Here is a 20,872-nt window from a genome sequence, read left to right on the forward strand (position 1 = left end):
ATTTAACCCAAATCATAATTAAAATATAATACTAAGATAAAAAATCTATTATGAATAAGATATTATTCTTCAATAATTAATTATTTATCTTGATTTAGTGGGTATTATTTAAATTTCTTATTGAACAGATTACACCTTATTTGGAACCTTCCAGAAGGTTCTACCTGCGTCACTTCCTGTGAGTATAAAGCTAAACTTTAACCTCGTGGGTAACCATTCATCAAGAAAGACTAGTAGTCTGGGAGACGTGTAGAGTTCCTTTAATTCAAGTTCATTCCATTAAATCATCACAGGTGAGCTCAGAATTTGATTTTTAATTAAGCCTAACGAAGATTTTAACGGCAATTCAGAATTACACTGTCAGATTTTGCAAAACGCCGGTTGGTAGCGGTTAGTAAGGTCACTTTGCCGGTTGATAAATGAACAAAGAACGAGGAAAATTAATCGATCGATCGATTGTTTTTATCGCAGAGAACATTGAAATGTGATGGATTTGAAAATTGAAACGTGTTACATGATCTGCATATTCTTATCCAAGAAGGAATCATACTGATTTGAATTCTTTCCGTGGTATCGGTTTCACTTCTCTTTTCGAGAGAAAAATTGATCTCACGCGGTTGGTCACGTGGTAGAAACGTGGTAAATGATTATCAATCAGGGATATCTTATTGAAAAAGGGGTGGGGTAATCTTGAGTTCAATCATTTGTTTGAAGTCTAAAATCGCTGACCACCAATAATCGTTGATCACATAATTTGTTAACACAGTCATGTCATTTTCAAATTAAAAAATATCCAATTCTAGATTTTTCTGTTCCGCCTTTGTTAACGGCATGACTAAGCAGAACGTGCCCAGTTAGTAGAAAGATGGATCAAGAACTATTGACTCCTCCTGTTTCAAAGTCCACATATGGTTATTTACACATAAATAACTGATTTGCTAAGAGAACAAAGGGTTATATATTTAATGATTATCAGACTCTTGGTGTTAAGTCTTAAATCCAGATTACTGATTTACTTGTTTGACTTGTGAAAGTGAAACTAGGTCTGAAATTATTCTTTTAGGTTCTTATTGACGTTAAATATGACAGGATTTAGATAATGTTAGATATTTATGGTTACATAGATTAATTGACTCAAAGGGGGCTTGAAGAGAAATAAATTAACTGGTAAACTAATGTTTCCATTGTCGGAAATTTATTGGCTTGAATGATACAGGTACACACAAGCCTGTCCAAGTCCCATAATATTTTATCCTAGAAAAACTTCATTAAATATATATCTTTTGAACATCCTCAGATTCATTATGAGTAAGCCAGCAGCAGGAGGACCCGCCATTGGCATAGATCTGGGCACAACCTACTCCTGTGTGGGCGTGTTCCAGCATGGAAAGGTAGAGATCATCGCCAATGACCAGGGTAATCGTACCACCCCCAGCTATGTGGCATTCACAGACTCGGAGCGTCTGATTGGAGACGCTGCCAAAAATCAAGTGGCCATGAATCCAACAAACACGGTATTCGGTGAGTGTTTTTATATAAACCTTGTCTGTAGCAGTGGTGGAATAAAGCGTAACTGCAAAGATGTAATTTAAACAATACTTTGTCTGGGGTAGCGCTCAAACACGCCAATTTAGCCATGCTAAAACTGACTTAAATTGGCTAAAGAAAAAGTGCCCGATTTGACTTGCTGTAGCCAAATTCTGACAATTTTGATAAAAAATTGACAAAAATGTGGTGATTTAGCTAAGCAGAAAAATTGCTAACACTACCCCAGCTTTGTTGAACTAAACAAAAATTTTAAGTTGTTAGTTTCCTTACAATATATTAACAAGAAAAAGTAATTAATAAGGCTGTTTTTCAAACTGTATTTTTAGTCCTATGAGTCATTGAGAATAAAAAGTAACACTTACAGGTTAACAATAAAAAAAATCTTGTTAAGTTCATGACAACAGAGCCTGGGATGACAGTTACAGTTATCAGATGATACCAGGTACATTGAGTCTGTACATGAAAGTGGCTTAGGCATTTATGGAATAATAGAAAGTAGAATGAAATTGTAGGCCGTTATCTTTTTGTTATATAGCTACTGAATTTCTGTAGTAAAAATATAAAATAAAAATGTTTTCAGATGCCAAACGTTTGATTGGGCGCAAGTTTGAGGATGAGGTTGTAAAAACAGACATGAAGCATTGGCCATTTCATGTGGTCAGTGACGGTGGAAAGCCAAAGATCGAGGTAGAACACAAAGGCGAGAAAAAGAGGTTCTTCCCAGAAGAGATTTCCTCAATGGTTCTTGTGAAAATGAAGGAGACTGCTGAAGCATATCTGGGCAAGGTATGACACCTCTGTTGAAACCTAAGATGTGATATTGAAGCCAGTTATTGAGGTGGAGTTTTTTTTGTATGAACAGTTGATGATGTCTCGACAGCACTTAACTAAATTTACCTCTTAGTTATAAATAAGAAAATTTGTCTGATATGTTTCTTTCCGGACTTCCAGACTATTACCAATGCTGTGATCACAGTCCCAGCTTATTTCAATGATTCCCAGCGCCAGGCCACCAAAGACGCTGGCACAATCTCTGGCATGAACGTAATGCGTATCATCAATGAACCCACGGCTGCCGCCATTGCTTACGGGTTGGACAAGAAGGTGAGTTTGGTGAATATGAGATAAAAGTTATTATTATCATTATTATTTAGTGAAGACTGTTGGTTTGTGTAGTTACTATGGTCTCCTAAACAATTTTGAACAATTGCTAGTGCACTGTTAACATGGTTATTTAACATACTAAATATTAAACAGGGAGAGGAGGGCTAATGTGTGAGCATGTTGAAGTAGCACTCTGTTGCAATTGTCTACATTCTGTGTGTGCCTTGCAGTGTGGTCAATATGACATTCTGGCTTGTGATGGCAAATTGCTATTTATTTAATTAACTGGGTCTGACGAGCTTTAGAACACATTTCTCTACAGAGTCAGAGTACTGTAGACTACAGGCTAGTAATAGTGCATTTTTTCTTCTCATTTTTCTCTGACACTTGGCTCCCTCTTCAGACGCAGCAACAGGCAAGTCTTCATCTTGTGTACACACTGTTGTAGCCTAGATTAGCCATTTGTAGTCTGTTTTTTTTCAACAAAAAATTATTTTAGAAATAAAATTTGTTTAAAATTTGGAGATTACCTGTGATTATCATTATTTTGACTAAGGCCACAAATTAAAGTTCAACTGTTGTGTCAGTCTTTATAAGTGGGAGGAAACTTTAAAATCTCCATTGGGATTTTTGAATGTAATTGCTCCAAACACGTCTGCAGGAAAAATAGGCACATCTTGCAGAGTTTATCATTTGACATCTTGGACCAAATTTGATTGGTTTTGAACTAAACAGATTGGAAGTTGAACACCAGCTTCAAAATGATTTTAAGATGCTTGCACCTCTCTGGACCATTGATTGACCCCTGTGCTTCATACAAAAATGTGGAAAAACAGAGGCGAACAATCATAACTTGTGATGGTCAATTAGGACACATTGTCACCATATGAAGGAGTGATTTGTGGGAAATTGGGAATGGGATTATGAATTTATCACACAAATCTCTGGGGAAATTTGACTACAAATATTACCAATGAGATTATACACATTTGCACAAGGAAAAAAATAATGATAATGGATATTATGGAGCACTTGATGAATTGAATTTCTTATTGTTGCCAGTTTTATCAGGAAACAAACAAGGAGTAATCTTTTTTAGTTCCGTTTTTTTTTTTTTTTTTTTTTTTTTTTTTTTGTACCAAACTAGTTTGATTTCGTAGAAATTAATTTAATCTTAATATTGCTAGGCCGTGTAGATTTCGATTTTTCTTTTCTTTCTATTTACATGCTTGCTGATATGAAATGCCAAACAATGTAATGGATACAATACAATAGTTAAGAGGGCATTGAATTTATGCACCTTATTAATTGAGCAATTATCTTAAAAGAAAAAAAATATGTATTTACAGATTAAAGTGGATTATGTTGAACGAGTATTACATTTTGTATTTATCCCTAGGTTGGCACAGAGCGTCACGTGCTGATCTTCGATTTGGGAGGCGGCACCTTTGATGTGTCCATCTTGACCATCGAGGACGGCATCTTCGAGGTCAAGTCCACGTCCGGGGACACCCACTTGGGCGGAGAGGACTTTGACAACCGGCTGGTGAACCACTTCACCCAGGAGTTCAAGCGCAAGCACAAGAAGGATCTGTCCGAGAACAAGCGTGCCGTGCGCCGTCTCCGAACTGCGTGCGAGCGTGCCAAGCGCACCCTGTCCTCCAGCACCCAAGCCAGCATTGAGATCGACTCTCTGTTTGAAGGTAAAGGAAGAAAATCGTTTTTTGTATGATTGTCTGTGAAAGACTGGTATTTCTTTAAGACCCAAGTCATGAGAAAACTCTTCATTTGAGAGTTAAAACCGTCGTTATTCCTCAGTTTTATAGCGTCATTTGGTCTGAATTTACTTTTGCACCCCTGAAGGTATTGAAACGCCTCGTCATCTTTTTCCATTTCCCAGGCGTGGACTTCTACACCACCATCACCCGTGCTCGTTTCGAGGAGCTGTGCTCGGACCTGTTCCGCAGCACGCTGGAGCCGGTCGAGAAGGCCCTGCGCGACGCCAAGCTCGGCAAGGGAGAGATCCACGACATCGTCCTGGTCGGTGGCTCCACCCGTATCCCCAGGATCCAGAAGCTGCTCCAGGATTTCTTCAACGGCAAGGAGCTGAACAAGAGTATCAACCCAGACGAGGCCGTGGCTTATGGCGCTGGTATGTAGAGTTTTTCAGTAGTACAGAAAAGTAATCGGTTATTATACAGGGGTTGATTTAAAAGTTAACAGTTGGTTCTTTGTCTTTGTAATGTATTGAAACATGGCTAAGAAACCTGATTATTTGGAGACACGTTCTTAGAGCCTTCATGCAATGCAATTTAATGGGAATTCAGCAAACGATTTATGAATATTAATCCAGCAGTTATACTTCTGATCCTGAAAATACACTTCTTGGATTCTTGGGATATAAACTTTCAGCAATTCATTTATTTCACACATTCATAACAACATGTCTGAACTACCCTCCCTTCTCAGTTCCGAGAAGGCAGTCAGAAATTTATCATGTATTTTCTGCATGGATTCCAACCAAGCCCTTACTCGTTGCAGCTGTTCAGGCGGCCATCCTGTCCGGAGACAAGTCCGAGGAGGTCCAGGACCTGCTCCTGCTGGACGTCACCCCGCTGTCCCTGGGTATCGAGACCGCCGGCGGCGTCATGACCGTCCTCATCAAGAGGAATACTACTATCCCTACTAAGCAGACGCAGACCTTTACGACCTACTCTGACAACCAGCCCGGTGTGCTCATTCAGGTCAGTGTTTATATGATGATGGTGATTGGTTAGTGATCGCTGTAAGAAGTTACACGCAGGCGGAACTGTATACCGTGCAACTGTTTTCTCTGTTTGTTTGAATAGATCGTCGTTGGTTATGTTTGTATGATTAATTACATTGAGTGTCAGCTAAATTCGGCATTAGTAACCGGTCGAACTTGGACCAAGTTCTCTGGTTTCACATTGGATTGATTTTACAAAGGGTCGTAAGGCTGATGTGGTCTAATCTTGTTCACAAAAAGTGTTCATGAAACTCACCACGCACTGTATAAAAGCTATGTGTTGAAGTAAATTTTCTCCCTAAGCCTTTTGGCGATGAAATGTTTATTCATATTGATCTTTACCTTTATTTCCAGGTGTTTGAAGGAGAGAGAGCTATGACCAAAGACAACAACATTCTAGGGAAGTTTGAGCTGACGGGCATTCCACCCGCCCCGCGAGGCGTGCCGCAGATTGAGGTCACCTTTGACATCGACGCTAACGGCATCATGAACGTCTCTGCCGCCGACAAGAGCACGGGTCGGGAAAACAAGATCACCATCACCAACGACAAAGGTGATTGCCACCGTCAGACAAGTTATCACTTTGGTTTCGCTTTTGTTTTTATTTAAAAATATTCTTTGGTTTCGAATTGTTGCTTCAAACTCTACGGACAAAGTGATACTGCTTAAAACGTGAACAATTTTTATCTAATTTAGCAATTTTTATACCTGTAAATGTAAAAAATTTATCGAAGTTCAATATGTTTTTTTGCAGACCCCAAAAAAAGGGATCTGAACCAAGGCTTATCATTAACTACTTCCTTGCGGTTGACTTTAATTGTTAAAATGAAGTATAATGTTTTATGGCTATATTTTATGATACATTTGTGTTCCTGTCGACGTTCCAGGTCGCCTTAGCAAGGACGACATCGACAGGATGGTCCAAGAGGCAGAGCAATACAAGCAGGAGGACGAGAAACAGAAGGACAGAATATCCGCCAAGAACGGGCTGGAGAGCTACGCCTTCAACATGAAGTCCACGGTGGAGGACGAGAAACTGAAGGACAAGATTGGCGAGGACGACAAGAAGACCATCGTCGACAAGTGCAACGAGGTCATTGCGTGGCTGGACCACAACCAGGTGAGGGCCGCAGAACTGTTCACAGAGAATTAGGCGGATAGGGAAAAACTGTGCTATTTAATTGTTTTCATTTTGAAAAACTAATTTTTTCTTATCTAATTGCAAGGTTTTTTAACGTGAGGTACTCCAGTTTGGATTAGCTTTTTTCGACCGTTCTTTTTTTTTTTATTTAAAGAACAGTAATTAATAGAAGAAGCAAATATGTTAATGAAAAGAAAGACCAGTGGTGGGGTCTTGTGTGTGGATTTTCCGTTTGTAATATTTTTTAAATGAATTTTTTAATGTCAGTGGTGACTTTTGTAATGTGGACGTTAAAATGATTTCTTAAAGAAATAATCAAAAAATTTTCAGACTGCGGAGAAAGAGGAATTCGAGCACCAGCAGAAAGAGCTGGAGAAAACGTGCAATCCAATCATCACCAAGCTTTATCAGGGAGCAGGTGGCGCCCCTGGCGGTATGCCAGGTGGGATGCCCGGAGGGATGCCTGGAGGTTTCCCAGGGGCCGGCGGCGCTGGCGGCGAGAGCCAGTCCACAGGAGGCTCTGGAGGACCAACCATCGAGGAGGTCGATTAAATGCTACTGACGGAATGCTGGCTCTTCACACACAGACCTTTCGTCTCTTTGTTTGTGTGTATTTAAATTCTTAAATTGGATACATTTAGTTTTGGACTTGAAAACCTCGTTATCGTTGCTTGAAATCCATGAAAGTTTTTGAACGATTTACTTCTCATTAACCATTTTCTAAGACAATCGTAAATATGCTTTTCAATATGTTGATTACCTCGTTTACAGGAAGAAATATCGTAAATGTGTACAGCACATACCAGTATTATATATTAATGAGTAAGCACTATCTTTTGATTTATGGGCGTAAATAGATACTACTAAACTTGAAAAGTTTATACTGAGGGACGGATGTGATCATTCCAGTTTAATCAAATACGGCATAGACAGGGACTTCGTGTTACATTGTTGTCATATCAAAGACTGTATTCGTTTAAATGTTATTTATTGTTTTAAGATAACATTAAGTTAAAGACCTAGATAAGGTCTGTCTCTAAATATAGAAAAAAAGACACTGAATCCGTTTCTACAATCATATTTATTAGTCGTTTCCATCTCGTGTTATTGATGTTTGTCCTGTATCACGTTTTCATTCCGTTGAACTTGAATAAAAGGAAAACACTGAGCATTGTTTGTTGTTTTAGGAGTGCCGAATTACTCGTCAATGAAGCTATCTAAATCTACTTGGCAGTGCTTAGCAAACTCGGTGCCTTGAAAATTGAGCAAATCGGTTAATTAGACCAGTTTGTTACATGAGCACAATTTGATAGAGTGCGGAATAAGAAATACTGAAGACTCATCGAAATATGATGGAAGTTTACCTACGTGAAATTTAACATGCAATTAACCCCAAAATCTTTAAATGCACTGAATGGTGGAACAACTGGGTGTAAATGTTTTCGCAAATGTAGCTGCACATCTTAAGGGCATAGAAATGTCCCGACGTCATATTTTAGATCGTTACACTCCGAACAGTTATTTACCTTTCTCAATTCAGACTTAAAAAAGACCTCTTAAAATAGAAATAGCAAAAAAAAAAAAAAAAAAAAAAATCTTATTAAAATGCAGGGACGGGCCGATTCCGTTCTTTTGTGAAACGTATTCCTGTGCAGGAGAGGAATCCTCCAGAATTCCGAGTTAGTCCGTCCATTCCACAAAAATTAGTGCCATATGATGCTGTTTAGTAATTCCGCACAAAAACTTAAATCGTATTCTGATATATTCCAGTAACTGCTGGGTGCCTGTAATTTGTATTGTTTGTTGCAGTGTCAAGTACAGTATAATGGCTGTCATTGACTTCATGAGTTTCTGTCACGTGGTCAGCTGTTGACGTAGTTCTGGCCTCCAGAGTTACATACTCGTGTTCACTAGCAGCACTGTCTGGTGGACCTAAACTGTTCTGGTTTAACCCCCAGGAGGCGAATTGATCCATGTTAACGACCTTGGACTCCTGAGAGGCGGAATTCTGTTTTCTGAATCGAAACGAAATACAACATTGCAAATCCTTGTTTACGGAAAACGTTTAAGGAGCAGAAAATGAATACCGGTGTGACGAAACTGAGGGTCGTGTAACAGAGTCCACCTTCCATTTAATTATACAGGTTAGGGTTAGCATGACGTAAGTGGGTCGAAATCTAGGGCGAGGCTTTTCTGTATAAATTAAAGGGAACCACGCATACTCTCTATCATTGGGGACTTGTCACGTCACACCAGAATATCTCCTTCATTTTCAACGAGATCATCGCTGGCTAAGAATCTAAGAATGAATTCTAGATGTTTCATATTGAAATATTTTATATCTTTTATATCTTTTATGACGAGGTGACGTCATAACCAATAAAATGATATCCAGGAATGCAAGTAAATGTCACATTCTGCCCGTAGACGAAAGGCCCCCTGCTGGGAGAATTGATGTTTATTTTATCAAGCGGAAGGTCACATAAAATGGGAACACATCTGGGTAAACTGTGGTCAAATGTACCATCGGCTTGGCAAGTTAGGCTCTTTACCGTTGACGTGTCGTTGACTTGAAAGCCTGTGTTGGCTGTTGCAGGTATATGTCACATTTTGGTCTTCATTGGCACCTAAACGCTGTGTCACCTGTCTCAGGTGAGCACCTGGAGGGGGGTCTTCACAGGTTCCTAAAAATTAAATATGTATGACATATAGCCAAAGTTCGAAATACAATGTAGGTCCCTTCCTTAATCACGCCACTCCGAAGGCATGCCCCTACCGACATGCCGCGTTTTAGCCTGTCTTATCTTTTTAAGGTCACTCAGGTTAGCAATAATTAGGGTTTGGGTATTTCAGTTCCGTAAAGTGATAGTGTTAGGGGCAAAGGGGACAACAGTGTCTGTTAAAAGTCATTGCTTTAGTCAGCCATATCAAAGGTTTTGTGACAATTGTCACGGTGAAATTTACGATAATTCGTTTAAAATAATATCTCTAATTTTCAAAATACAAACACGTGTTTACCGCCTCCATATATCAATATGCTGTTCCCTTACACTAACACGTGCGGACAGAGCAGTTGTATCAAGGAACACCTGTACTCCATTGTATATAGATGTGTGCTGCAGATTACTTTTGAATAAATTTTTATCGAGGAAGAGTATAGCTAAACAAAAGAAGAGAAAAAAAGTTAAATATGCATGTACAAGCTATGGGCACCAGAAATTTAATAAAATGAGCAGTAAACGACGATTTGCTTTTATCTGTGGGCAGTGTTAATGATAATAACCCTATTTATAAGGGTCAAAGATATGTCTCAGGAATTTATAGACAGGACAAAATATCTCGGTTCTACAGAAACCTGGTGGTAGCGCTTTAGGGTAGGAAAAATCACATCTTGTCTTCTCTAAAACAATCCCGCACAGGTGTTTTTTTTATTGGGTTCATTTTATTTACCTATGAAACCTAATGGCTTGATTTCAAGTGTAATGACTGATATAGTCTGGCTGGAACAACCCCTACCAGTTCATAAATAAGCAAACTTAATCAAGCATACTTACGCGCACTTAATAGTAAAATTGTCCAGCAACATCACAATGGACATACAGTACAGTGGGACCATAACTCTGACAGTTTAATCAAACAAAGAATATAGAATGACCAAGTCCCATGATCTGCTGAACATGTTAATATACATTTTTTAGATCAGAAAACTGTTGTGCCCAAGTAATATTGAAGGAAAAAGCTAAAGTACCAATTTAGTAATTGTAATAACTACAAGTGTAAATAACAAGTAGATTTCAAGAACTACATTGTAACAGAAGGCTGTGGAGTGAGGCACCCAAAGAAAGGTGCCTTATTTATTGACAGTGTATAGGTATCAGTTACATTTTGTGTACCTTCATTGCACTACATGATATAAAACAAAAAGACCTTGTCCGTTTTCCACCTCCATAGGATCTCCTTCTTCCTTAATGCATCTTCGAGCAATTTTCTTGTCCTTCCAATCCAGCGGTGCTATTTATTATATTCACTTTCCTTTCTTATAGGTTACGCAACATTAGAAATAATTAAATGTGATCTGGAAAATGTCATTGAGGGGAAAAATGCTGTAACAGGACTCATAGAGTGATAACCAATTAACCAAATAATTGATAATAATACTTAACTGGTAGCTTATGCAAAATAAATTATATCCCTTTCCTTAATGGTATAAATTAACAAGCATTGCAGGACTTAAAGAAAAAAAATCTTCAAAATAAAAATCTCAAACTGCCTCAAACTAAAAACAAAATACTACACTGAGTAGAAAATGTGGAATATTTATATCAGAAAAATTTGACAATAAACACCTTATATAATAAAGAAAAGGAATGCAAACTTCTTGTAAACAATTAAGTCACAAATGAGCTGGTGATTCTGACAATTGAATTTTTTGTTTCAGAAACATATCACAAATAATTCATTAACACTTGTTTTCAAATTCTACCTATAAATCTTTTAAATATTGTCACATTTCAATCATATATGATAGAGTACAATATGCCTGAAATATATATTATACGTAACAAAAACTCAAAGCGAAAAAAAAATTCTTAACATTTACCTAATAATACATCACAAATGATAATTCTTTCTAAAACCCTTAGCCCTAAAGCAAGTACTTTTTAAATAGAATTTGAACTATACCATTTGAAAGATGTTCATACCTTTCTAACATTCCAGACTGTGAAATCATTTTCACCGGTAACAACAAAATTCTCATTTCTTGACCGTTTAACCCTAAAGACCCTCTGTGATACTACAAGTTCATGTAAATAATCAACCTCGTAACATGTTCGACAATTCAACTCCATTTATTCTTAAGTTTCTTTTTCAATTTAAATGAAACCTATTAAATATTTTTGTCAAAAAAAAAAAAAAAAAAAGGGCCCTGTGCCAAAACCTACAAATATTTCAGTTTTTTTATGCATTTTGTTTGTTCCAAGCTGAGGGTTAACTCTGTCACTATTATGCTACACATGAGAAGTGATAAATTAATGTGGAATGTCTGTTTTAACATGCCATTAAGTTAAAAATGCTCATAGTCCAGTTATTGAAATGCTACAATGTAAAGCATGGGGCACAACTACTGTAACAGTAATATCTCAGTCTTTTCAATGGGGGAGAATTGTGAATTGTACACATGCTGTATTTTATTAAGTCATAATTTCTTAAAATTATAGCATTCCTACTGGGTGGTGAATGATGTTATTCAATCTACTAGTGACTTTAACTGTGTGATTATGCTGAGGGGAAACAGCTGTGAAACCTTGTAAATTAAAACACAATAACAACATCTCAATTTGCAGCTGCACTAGAGATAATAGAATGGTGAAGAAAAGCAAAGAATTTCTGAAACAAAATGATGCACAGTAAGAGCAACAACTTGTAGTTCTAAGTAATTTCAAATATTACTTCATATGTTGTTGCACATGCACGTGATACCAGGCAGATATAGCCATATTATGAATGAAATGTGGAGGAGTAAGTGAAAAATCTATAAATAACACACCATGAAGCGCAAGTGAATTGACGTGAAATTACATGATCTTACTATGTAAAAAATGATTTCTAAAATCTAAATCTAACACCTATAACAAGGTGAATTATGCTGTGTTGCTCATAGTATTAGAAGAGACGTCTTCTCTGGTACATCTTACACCCCATTGCTGACATACATATCCTTGTTACGGGTGATGAAACTGAGCAAGTCGATCCTGGTTGCAATGCCAAAGATCATCTGCTTCTTAGACTCTGTGGCATTGCCTTCATCTGTAACATCAATGTAATACATGGTAAATATTAAATAATAGCACCACTACAAAAAAAAAAAAAATCAAACATTTTTACACTAAATTCTATATAATTTCAAGTCACTGCATGTTTATGAAACCTTTTGGGGTACTTTACATACTTTTCACATAATTTTTTTAAAGCAGTGACTAAAAATGACCACTAATTTCACACAGTACATCAATTGTGACCCAAATCAAGTTTTTGAGTAACAATAAGACATTCCAATTAAGGGAAACCTTCATTTTATCATTCTATTAATTGCAGCACAACTTCAAATAGGCAACTCAAGTAAGTGTTGTGTACCAAGTCTTGATATCGACATGATTTCAATCTGTCAGTATTCTGATTAAATCAAACTATTTTATTCCTGGCTCATTTAAAAACAAACAATGATACAAGCTAAAAAAACACAGAAAACAAAATGAAAGACATTTGAAAAACATAATTCAATATCACAATCACTGTCAGATTGTTCAGCACCTCAGCCTCAAAGGTAACTCCAAAAGTTTTGGAACAAAAGTTAGATCATAAAATTATAAACTGGACAGCTGATAACTGACACATTATAATATTGAATTTTGTCCACACTTACACTGCCTCTGGTCATGTACCACCAGGACAAAGTGGTCAGTGTCCAACATTCGGGACAGCTTGCCCAGTGATGTGTCCAAACGCACCTGGAGAACACAGCAATTTAAGAAAAAAAATAGGTCAATAAAAATCTGTAATGAAACAAAAGATCCTTCACATATAATATGTTCTTTTCTTTAGCTTTTTAGTCCTCTTTGTTTTTATTGTAATACTTGACAAAATCAATAGTATATCCAATATTAATCCAAGTGTACTGACAAACTGTATACTACGAAAAGCAGAAATTTATTACTGCAGTAACTTCTCATTTTGTATGTCTATGCAACATTTTCATTCTGCCTTAAAATTGTCTCCTTCAGAGATATTACACTGTCAAATAAAAACATACAACTTAAAAAGAAACAGGAAACATACAGTAGTCTTAACACAGCTACAACACTTCAGAATCAGAAAATTGGTTCGTGTTTTGTAAAAGATCACTTTATCAAGTTTTTTCCACATGAACAATTAGTGGATTTGTAAGGTTTACAACATATTATGACTAGAACCTACTGTATGTTATTTACAGTGCAGCACAAACTATATCAATGGGGAAGACACAACTCAGAAACCCATAGTTTACTACAAAGTCATGCAAGTCTTACACAGAAAAAAAAATTTAGAAAGAAAAAGTTATAATATTCACCAAAAAGTTATTTTTTTACATCAGGGCTAACATTACAAAACTCATGCAGACATTAACTGCTACTGCCCAACTAGATATACTACATCACCAGAAAAGTCATAACTCTTGTCATGAATAAACTGTGCTCCAATCTGTCCCTTAAGTTAAATTAAAAGAATTGCAAGGCCAACCTGGGTAAGAAGTTGAAGCCAAGCCCAACCATCATCTTGGTTATATAATATTAGTTGGTTTTCAGCAAAGCTAAGCCAACAATGTCACCTTCCTCTACTCCAGGTAAAGACATGTTACGGGGCACGTGAAAAAAATGGTGCCTTCCACACAACTCTGACGTATCAGTGTACGTTTCAGTCAACCTTCCCATGTCACATTTTTTCTACACTTGAAAAGTTTTAGTACTCCACAACCTAACTAAGTTAAAATATGAAATCCAGGGTACCGTATAGGCACTATTACTACAAATGCCAGTGCTTTAAGCTCATCATTTTTTTTTGACAAATACTTTATAAATTTTATAAAGACTTAGTTGTGACAGATTTTTAGCCTTGTAGCTTTTTCAAAAATGCTGTATGTGATAAGCTGGCTAAAAAGAATACACAGTTCAGGGTGAAAAGCCTCATAAATAAAAGTTACAAAAGCTCCATAAAAATGTCTGAACACAAAAGCAATAGCACGGCAAAGTTCAAAACAGTGGGGAGAAATGAATATATACCTGAGGAGCCTAGTGAGCAAAAAATTTAAAAAAAATAATTATTTCTATATGAATAAATTTCTTACAATAAAGGGAAATTAAGCAAACACAGTTCTCTTTTCTGAAAATGCAATGCAATTGAACTTGGACCGTTATAAACTTAGTATTTCCTAATGTCTTTGGATATTTAAGAAGACATATATACATTAATCTAATACTTTGTTATGATAAACAATTTACATTGTATGTCTTTGCATGCCTAATTCATCTATAACTCATGCCATCTGAGTTGTTTTCTGTTTCCTCGTTTTCCTTACCCTAAAAACATTTTTATGTTTGTACACTAAAAAAAAAAAAAAAACGTGATGGACCAAGGATGAAGTCATGCTCTTAAGTACACCCTATGTTTTACTCCTGCTATATGCAGGGAGGGGTGCATGTTATACTTACTACATGATGAAAAGACCTCTCTGTCTTTACATTTCGTACATATTCATAAAAAATATCACAACAGCCTAGAAACAACCTTCGTTTACACATAAAAAAGGAGAAAAATTATCATCCCTGATATGCAAGGTTTGGGACTTATTCAGAGCCCTGTGTGTACCTGATAGAGCCTTGTAACTGACCTGTTTAAACTGCTTAAAGATGACCTTGCTGACGGGGTCTGCGGTGGTGGCCTTGCCCCTCAACACCTGGGAGTGAATGTGTGCCAACGTCAACATGCCGATGATGTCTCTGTGTATAAAGAAATGGAAGAAAATTAATTACAAGTCAGTCTTTGACATAAAAATGAACACCTTTGACCAAGCATGGGCCTTTTATTAACCTTTCAGTTTAGATGGGTATATATAAGAGAACTTTTGTGTTTGGATAAGAATGTTGTCTGTGCTTTGTAACTTCAGCTAATCAAAAGACAAGTGCCACAATTAAAATACAAATCAGAGACAAAATCTTGCAAATGAAACACTTATCTACAAAATAAACACCATAAACCAATGATATCCACACAAAAGTATATTGCCCCCATATCTACTCATATTTGCTGGACTACTCATCCAGTGCGCTGTCCATCTGTTCACTCACCCCGACTCATCCACCACAGGGACCTGGTCAAACCCCTCCTTGGCCAGCAAGTCCAGGGTGTCTTTAATACTGACCGTGGGCAGGACTGTGACCGGGGCGTGAAGAGGCAGGGCGTTGACCTTAAGGTTCCACCACCACAGGTTGCCGGGGTCCACTTCGTCTTTCTCCTTCATGAACCCGCGCTCCATCATCCAGTCGTCATTCAGGTACTTGGTCCTAGAGTCCAAACACTCCATTAGATTACCACAGTGACTCTATAACTACTGCCACCTGGTGTGTGTGAGTGAGTGCGTGTATGAGTGCATGCACACACATTTGTGACCCACTTATTTGTTCTTATTTATGTGTTTTTTTTTCACCACCAGTGTGGTCTCAAGTAGTTAATCTAATTTAATGATTTTGATATGGACACCCAGTCTCCCAGTCTGTCCACACTTCCTCTAAATATCCCATTAACAAGTTTACAAACAAAAACATGATTTAAATTATAAAGACAGTTGGGACAGGCTGTACTCACATGTAGTTTCGGACCGAGTCTGGCAGTATAACCACACACCGCTGGCCCTCCTTCAGTCCAAAGTCTTGACACGCCTGTAGTGCCACATACATGTTGGAGCCACAACTGCCACCTGAGAGTATGAACATGTTATCAACACTAGTGATGAGATTCACAGCATTAAGATATCATATGATCTGAATTTTTTACTTAATGTTATTTTATGTGTATTTTGAGGCCACACACACAGATTTAGGGAATTTGGAACAGGATAAATAAATAAATAAATAAATAAATAAATCAATAAAATTTCTATCATCAAAATCTTATAAATACTATTTACTATTTAATAAGTAAGTCTTGTCAGAATGAGCCAAAAAAGCAAGGCACAGAAGCACAATCAATTCATTCGATATTGGAGTCCTACAAACTGTCTGAGTTTGATAAAACAATGCCAGGATCCAACTTCTAGTTATGATATTTACCACACAGCAATCCTTCCTCCTTGATCATCCTCCTGGCCATCACAAACGATTCCTTGTCCTGAGACTTGTACCAGCGATCTACATACTGGAACAGTAGAAACCACAACCAGACAAATCAGTGCAGGAAAACATGCCAATTTAGTATCATAAAACCTTATCAACATCCCAATATGCTTTATCATGTGCTTTCAAACATAATGATGTTTCAGAACAGCAAAAAGCAGAACAAGCTGATTTATAAATTTTGATATTTTTCTTTAAATTACAAAACGAACTTATTAATTTTAAAACTTTGGCAAACTATTTTTATGAATACGTTGGTGTCAGTCTCACTTCAAATAGAAGACAGGCCCTGGTTGAGTATATTTTCAATGACATTACTTCCATTTTTCACTGAAAGAAAAGCACGGTTTACCAGTTCACCACTTTCAAACAATTAATATAATAAGCCATCACATCTCTAGCGTGAAAACTTTGTCAGATACAGAAAAAAAGGCTGCTAACACATATGTTTCTTATTAAGTCTCTCAGCTTAGCTTGCTGTCTAATCCCCAAATAGACACTGAATAGATTCCCCATGGGGAAATATTCAAGTAGGTCGGCCATATTTGACCCATGGACTAGTTAGTCCGTTGTTCTGAATGTGGCCTAAAGAAACTTTCTTTCAAAATCTACATTTCAAATCTGAAGCTGCCTACCGCTCTTTCGCACACTGTGGGTATGAAATCATAGCCAACGCCTTCCACTTCGTAGAAACTGGTGTCACTGTCATTCAGCTCTGCAGGCTCTGCTATGATAGATCCCATGGGGTCCACCCCAATAATCTGAAATACAATCACACTGGTGCAAAACTCTTTGACCCCATTCTTCAATTGGTAATTATTCCTCAGATTCTAACAATCCAGTATTACTAAATATGTCAATAGCAGTGGCAATGGACATTTATAAAGGAACAAAAAAGAGGAAAACAATAGATTGCAAAGATACTTATTTACATTTTTACAATTTTTATTTATTTATTTGTCACTAATTTATTCATTCACTCTTTTTTATGGGGGGGGGGGGGGGGGAGACTTGGTCCAGAACCATTCTAAGCTGAGGCAAATTAATTTAACAAATCATACTTGTCTTGATTTAATGACCAACACCTGTGTACCTTGCAGTTGGGGCATTTCTCTCGTATTTTCCTGGCAATTCCTGTCAACGTGCCTCCAGTGCCTGCCCCGATCACCACCATGTCAACCTGGCCTGGGAGGGGAAGATGGAGAAAAGAAAAAATTATCAAGGGTTACAGACAATCTAGTTCAGAAAAGTGGTAATATTTTGTACAGGCCTCTTTTAGCATTCCATCAGGAGAGTCATATGACTGGTATAAAAATACAATAACATTTTGAAACAAATAAGTAGGCAAATGATCCATACAAGCAGAGTTGGTAAACCTGGATATATATGTGTTAAAATATGTACACTTATATCTGAGACCATGCAAACACAATACATGAGCATCCACACACTTTCACGAAATATGATGATTCAATGAAAACATTACCTAGCATGAAGAAACAAACAAGAACAAAAATTTAATATAAATAAATAAAATAAGGCAAATGACATTCTTGTATGTTCAGTTGTTATCATATCATTGCACAGATATGTGGGTGTCAAAGAAAAGTAATAATTGCAATCCCCACCAATCAGCAACCACCATCCTCAACTGCCAAAAATCACTTTAAACAGAAACATACCATCACAAGCGTCAATTATCTCTTCTGCTGTCCCATCATAGTGGGCCAGAGGGTTGCTAGGGTTACGGTACTGTAATGAACCAATCAACATGCAGGTAACAGAACAAACTAGGAAAATATGACAGGTTGCATTCATTGGTAACTAAACATTCCAACAACTAAATAATATGCCTTGAAATCCTGATATTTAATTGGATAAAACATACGATGGTTCTTTCATGGTAAATAAAAACGACTCTCAAAATGACAATCTAATTTTTGCAAATTTCATTTTTTACTAGTAAATTCTGATCTCATATTCAAAGTTTTTAGTTATACAAAATTCTAGAACTCAAATGCCTTCACAGGTTCAAGACCTGGTTCCAAATAGCAAACTTACATATTGTTTTCATCTTATATAGTTTACCTGATCCAAAATGTGAGCATTTGGAATCTCATGCAACAGTGTGTGAGCTACACCGATGTGAGATTCCGGGGAGTCAAAGCTGGCGCTGGTTGGCGTCCTCACGATCTCGGCTCCAAGTGCCTTCAGCACGTCCACCTGTTAGAGTAAACACAATGTAATAAAATGTGATCTTTCTTTTCTAGATATTGTTTTGGCACATTGACCAAAGAGTAAAGATATCATTAAACTATTAGCGCGTGCGCGCACGCACACACACACACACACTAAATACTATTTCAAGCTTTCAACATGAAAGAGTAAATGAAAAATACACTGTCTCAAAATATACTGGCAAAAAGAGTTATTGTTGTCTCTAATTAGTTATTTTTCTCAAATCCAAGTCTGCATTTAAAACAAATATTTAGCTAAATGAAGTGTAACAAGATTTCATCAATAAAATTCTGTCCATTACTTCCTGAAGAAACCTAATTAAATGGTATATTTTTAGATATGAAAGGCTCAATAATTGGTACCTTGCATTATACCTAGGAGGGCTAAACAAGAGGGCAAGGGGGGGGGGGTAATATTTCATGCCTCTACTCTCCTCCAATGCTCATTTATTCATCTAAATTACCTTTTCTTTGCTCATCTTTTCTGGCATGACAATGATGCACCTGTAACCCTTCACTGCTGCACCTAATGCTATCCCAATGCCTGGAATATTAACATATTTAATGTTACAGTTTCTTCAGCCCAATTTCACTTAGATTATTAAAAAGTAGAAAGATTATCACTGTTATAATCCTATTACATGAAACTTTATCCAACTCAATTGTGGTTCAAGAAAAAATTTAAATGTAGAGAAACCATGCCATGAACCAGCATATAACCAATGTTATACAATTTTTTCTTATAGTGGTATATACATACATAAGACCCTTTTTAAAGACATATAAAGTATGATTATGTACTAGACCTCCATATGCATGTAGCAAAAATTCATTTTCCTGGAAAGTTTCACCACTTTCTGTCCACATACCAATCATATACCAAGTAACCCAAAACTGTTGTGAAAATTATAATGTTATAATCTGCTTTCGAGTTTCCTTTCACTCTTGTAAGGAAGGTATAAGCTGGTGGATTTCATTTGAGATGGTAAGAGTTAGAAATTAAGAGGTTGCAAAGGAAGTTATAATTGCTATGCATATATTTTTTAAATCTATAATATCAAATATTATACAGAATATTAACTTGCGTGTGAAGACTTACCTGTGTTTCCTGATGTGGGTTCAATCAAAGTGTCCCCTTTCTTCAGTATCCCCGCCCTCTCCGCATCCTCGATCATCCTCAGCCCAATGCGGTCTTTAACACTGCCACCAGCGTTGAAGAACTCACACTTTGCCACTGAAAATTATTATAATGTTAAATACAGATTTGAAATGCAAAGTATTTCTATATAAAACAGAACTGATAATGGACTGCATCCAGTCCAAGTTTTGGCAATTTGAAGCACTAGTCTTACGTGTTACTCTAAGGTCTTGGTTCAGTTAAATTTATATTAATTATCATATAAAAGTGTTATATATTTATGTACTTACAAACTTCACACTTCACTCCCATGCTTTTAGTTATCTTATTGATCCTGACGAGGGGTGTGTCTCCGATATTGTATAAGATATTTGGCAGAATTTTTGGTCTGGGAGACCTGAAAAGGTGCCAAAAAACAAATTTAATTTCCAATGAAAATATACACATATGGTAAAATATATTCACAAATTTCAAACATCATTTTCTGAATTCATCTAATAGTAATTGAAATTTCGTACATGAATTTCAAAAGCTGAGTTTAAAAGGTTTCCTAGATTTCCTCTAAGAAAATAAATACAAGCTAGAGCAAACCTCTTTTGATGAGGATGTGGAGAGTCGGTGATGGGTGCCCCAACATGATAGGTACACTTGCTAGGGAGGTCGGGTCTCTTCCACTCTCTTCCAGAACTGCCATTTGTCAAACCATTCTCCATGATTTCCTGTGTGTGTGTGTATGTTTTTTTATCTAAAAAAAGAAGTTAAATATTGCATGGAGTTGAACTAATTGATGTAACATGTCACATACGTACTGCACTAAGCTAGCTCACTTTTTTAAATAAAAAATATATATTACAAATTCATGCAGTCATCACAATCAATTGGAATTTTTCATTTGATGTTGACACTCGTACCCTTTGAAATTACCAGCATAATTGTGATATGTGTCATTTCAAACTCATGTTAAATTGTATTATAGACCATTATAAATGCAGGTCTGTTTGGGAAAAAAAC

General features: G+C 36.7%; 2 protein-coding genes across 4 annotated transcripts; one reads left to right on the forward strand and one right to left on the reverse strand.

The window, feature by feature from the left end:
- Positions 1-137: 137 nt before the first annotated feature.
- Positions 138-7,728, forward strand: LOC106161608 (heat shock cognate 71 kDa protein). Of its 2 annotated transcripts, XM_013538613.2 has the most exons (11): positions 138-293; positions 1,298-1,521; positions 2,129-2,334; positions 2,500-2,652; positions 3,056-3,067; positions 4,052-4,355; positions 4,553-4,804; positions 5,194-5,396; positions 5,774-5,972; positions 6,307-6,539; positions 6,891-7,728. In XM_013538613.2, the coding sequence occupies exons 2-11, from the start codon at positions 1,305-1,307 to the stop codon at positions 7,110-7,112; spliced, it is 2,001 nt and encodes a 666-aa protein (XP_013394067.1). In that variant the 5' UTR covers positions 138-293; positions 1,298-1,304; the 3' UTR covers positions 7,113-7,728. The 2 variants fall into 2 exon arrangements, with proteins under 2 accessions (XP_013394067.1, XP_013394069.1); XM_013538615.2 differs by lacking the exon at positions 3,056-3,067.
- A 2,652-nt stretch (positions 7,729-10,380) lies between these two features.
- On the reverse strand, positions 10,381-20,606 carry LOC106161612 (cystathionine beta-synthase). 2 transcript variants are annotated; one of them, XM_087017954.1, is made up of 14 exons: positions 20,453-20,606; positions 20,152-20,258; positions 19,823-19,957; positions 19,188-19,267; positions 18,575-18,709; positions 18,169-18,238; positions 17,580-17,671; positions 17,122-17,247; positions 16,424-16,508; positions 15,960-16,071; positions 15,443-15,658; positions 14,986-15,094; positions 12,985-13,069; positions 10,381-12,368 (listed from the first exon to the last, which is right to left on the reverse strand). In XM_087017954.1, exons 1-14 carry the CDS (start codon positions 20,572-20,574, stop codon positions 12,253-12,255), a joined length of 1,590 nt encoding a protein of 529 aa, XP_086874080.1. In that variant the 5' UTR covers positions 20,575-20,606; the 3' UTR covers positions 10,381-12,252. The 2 variants fall into 2 exon arrangements, with proteins under 2 accessions (XP_086874080.1, XP_086874081.1); XM_087017955.1 differs by lacking the exons at positions 10,381-12,368; positions 12,985-13,069 and adding an exon at positions 13,135-14,386.
- Between the last annotated feature and the right edge of the window lie 266 nt (positions 20,607-20,872).

The sequence above is a fragment of the Lingula anatina genome, chromosome 7, assembly GCF_051362555.1.
Source record: "Lingula anatina isolate TDL-2025a chromosome 7, LinAna3.0, whole genome shotgun sequence".
Classification (NCBI taxonomy): Eukaryota; Metazoa; Brachiopoda; class Lingulata; order Lingulida; family Lingulidae; genus Lingula; species Lingula anatina.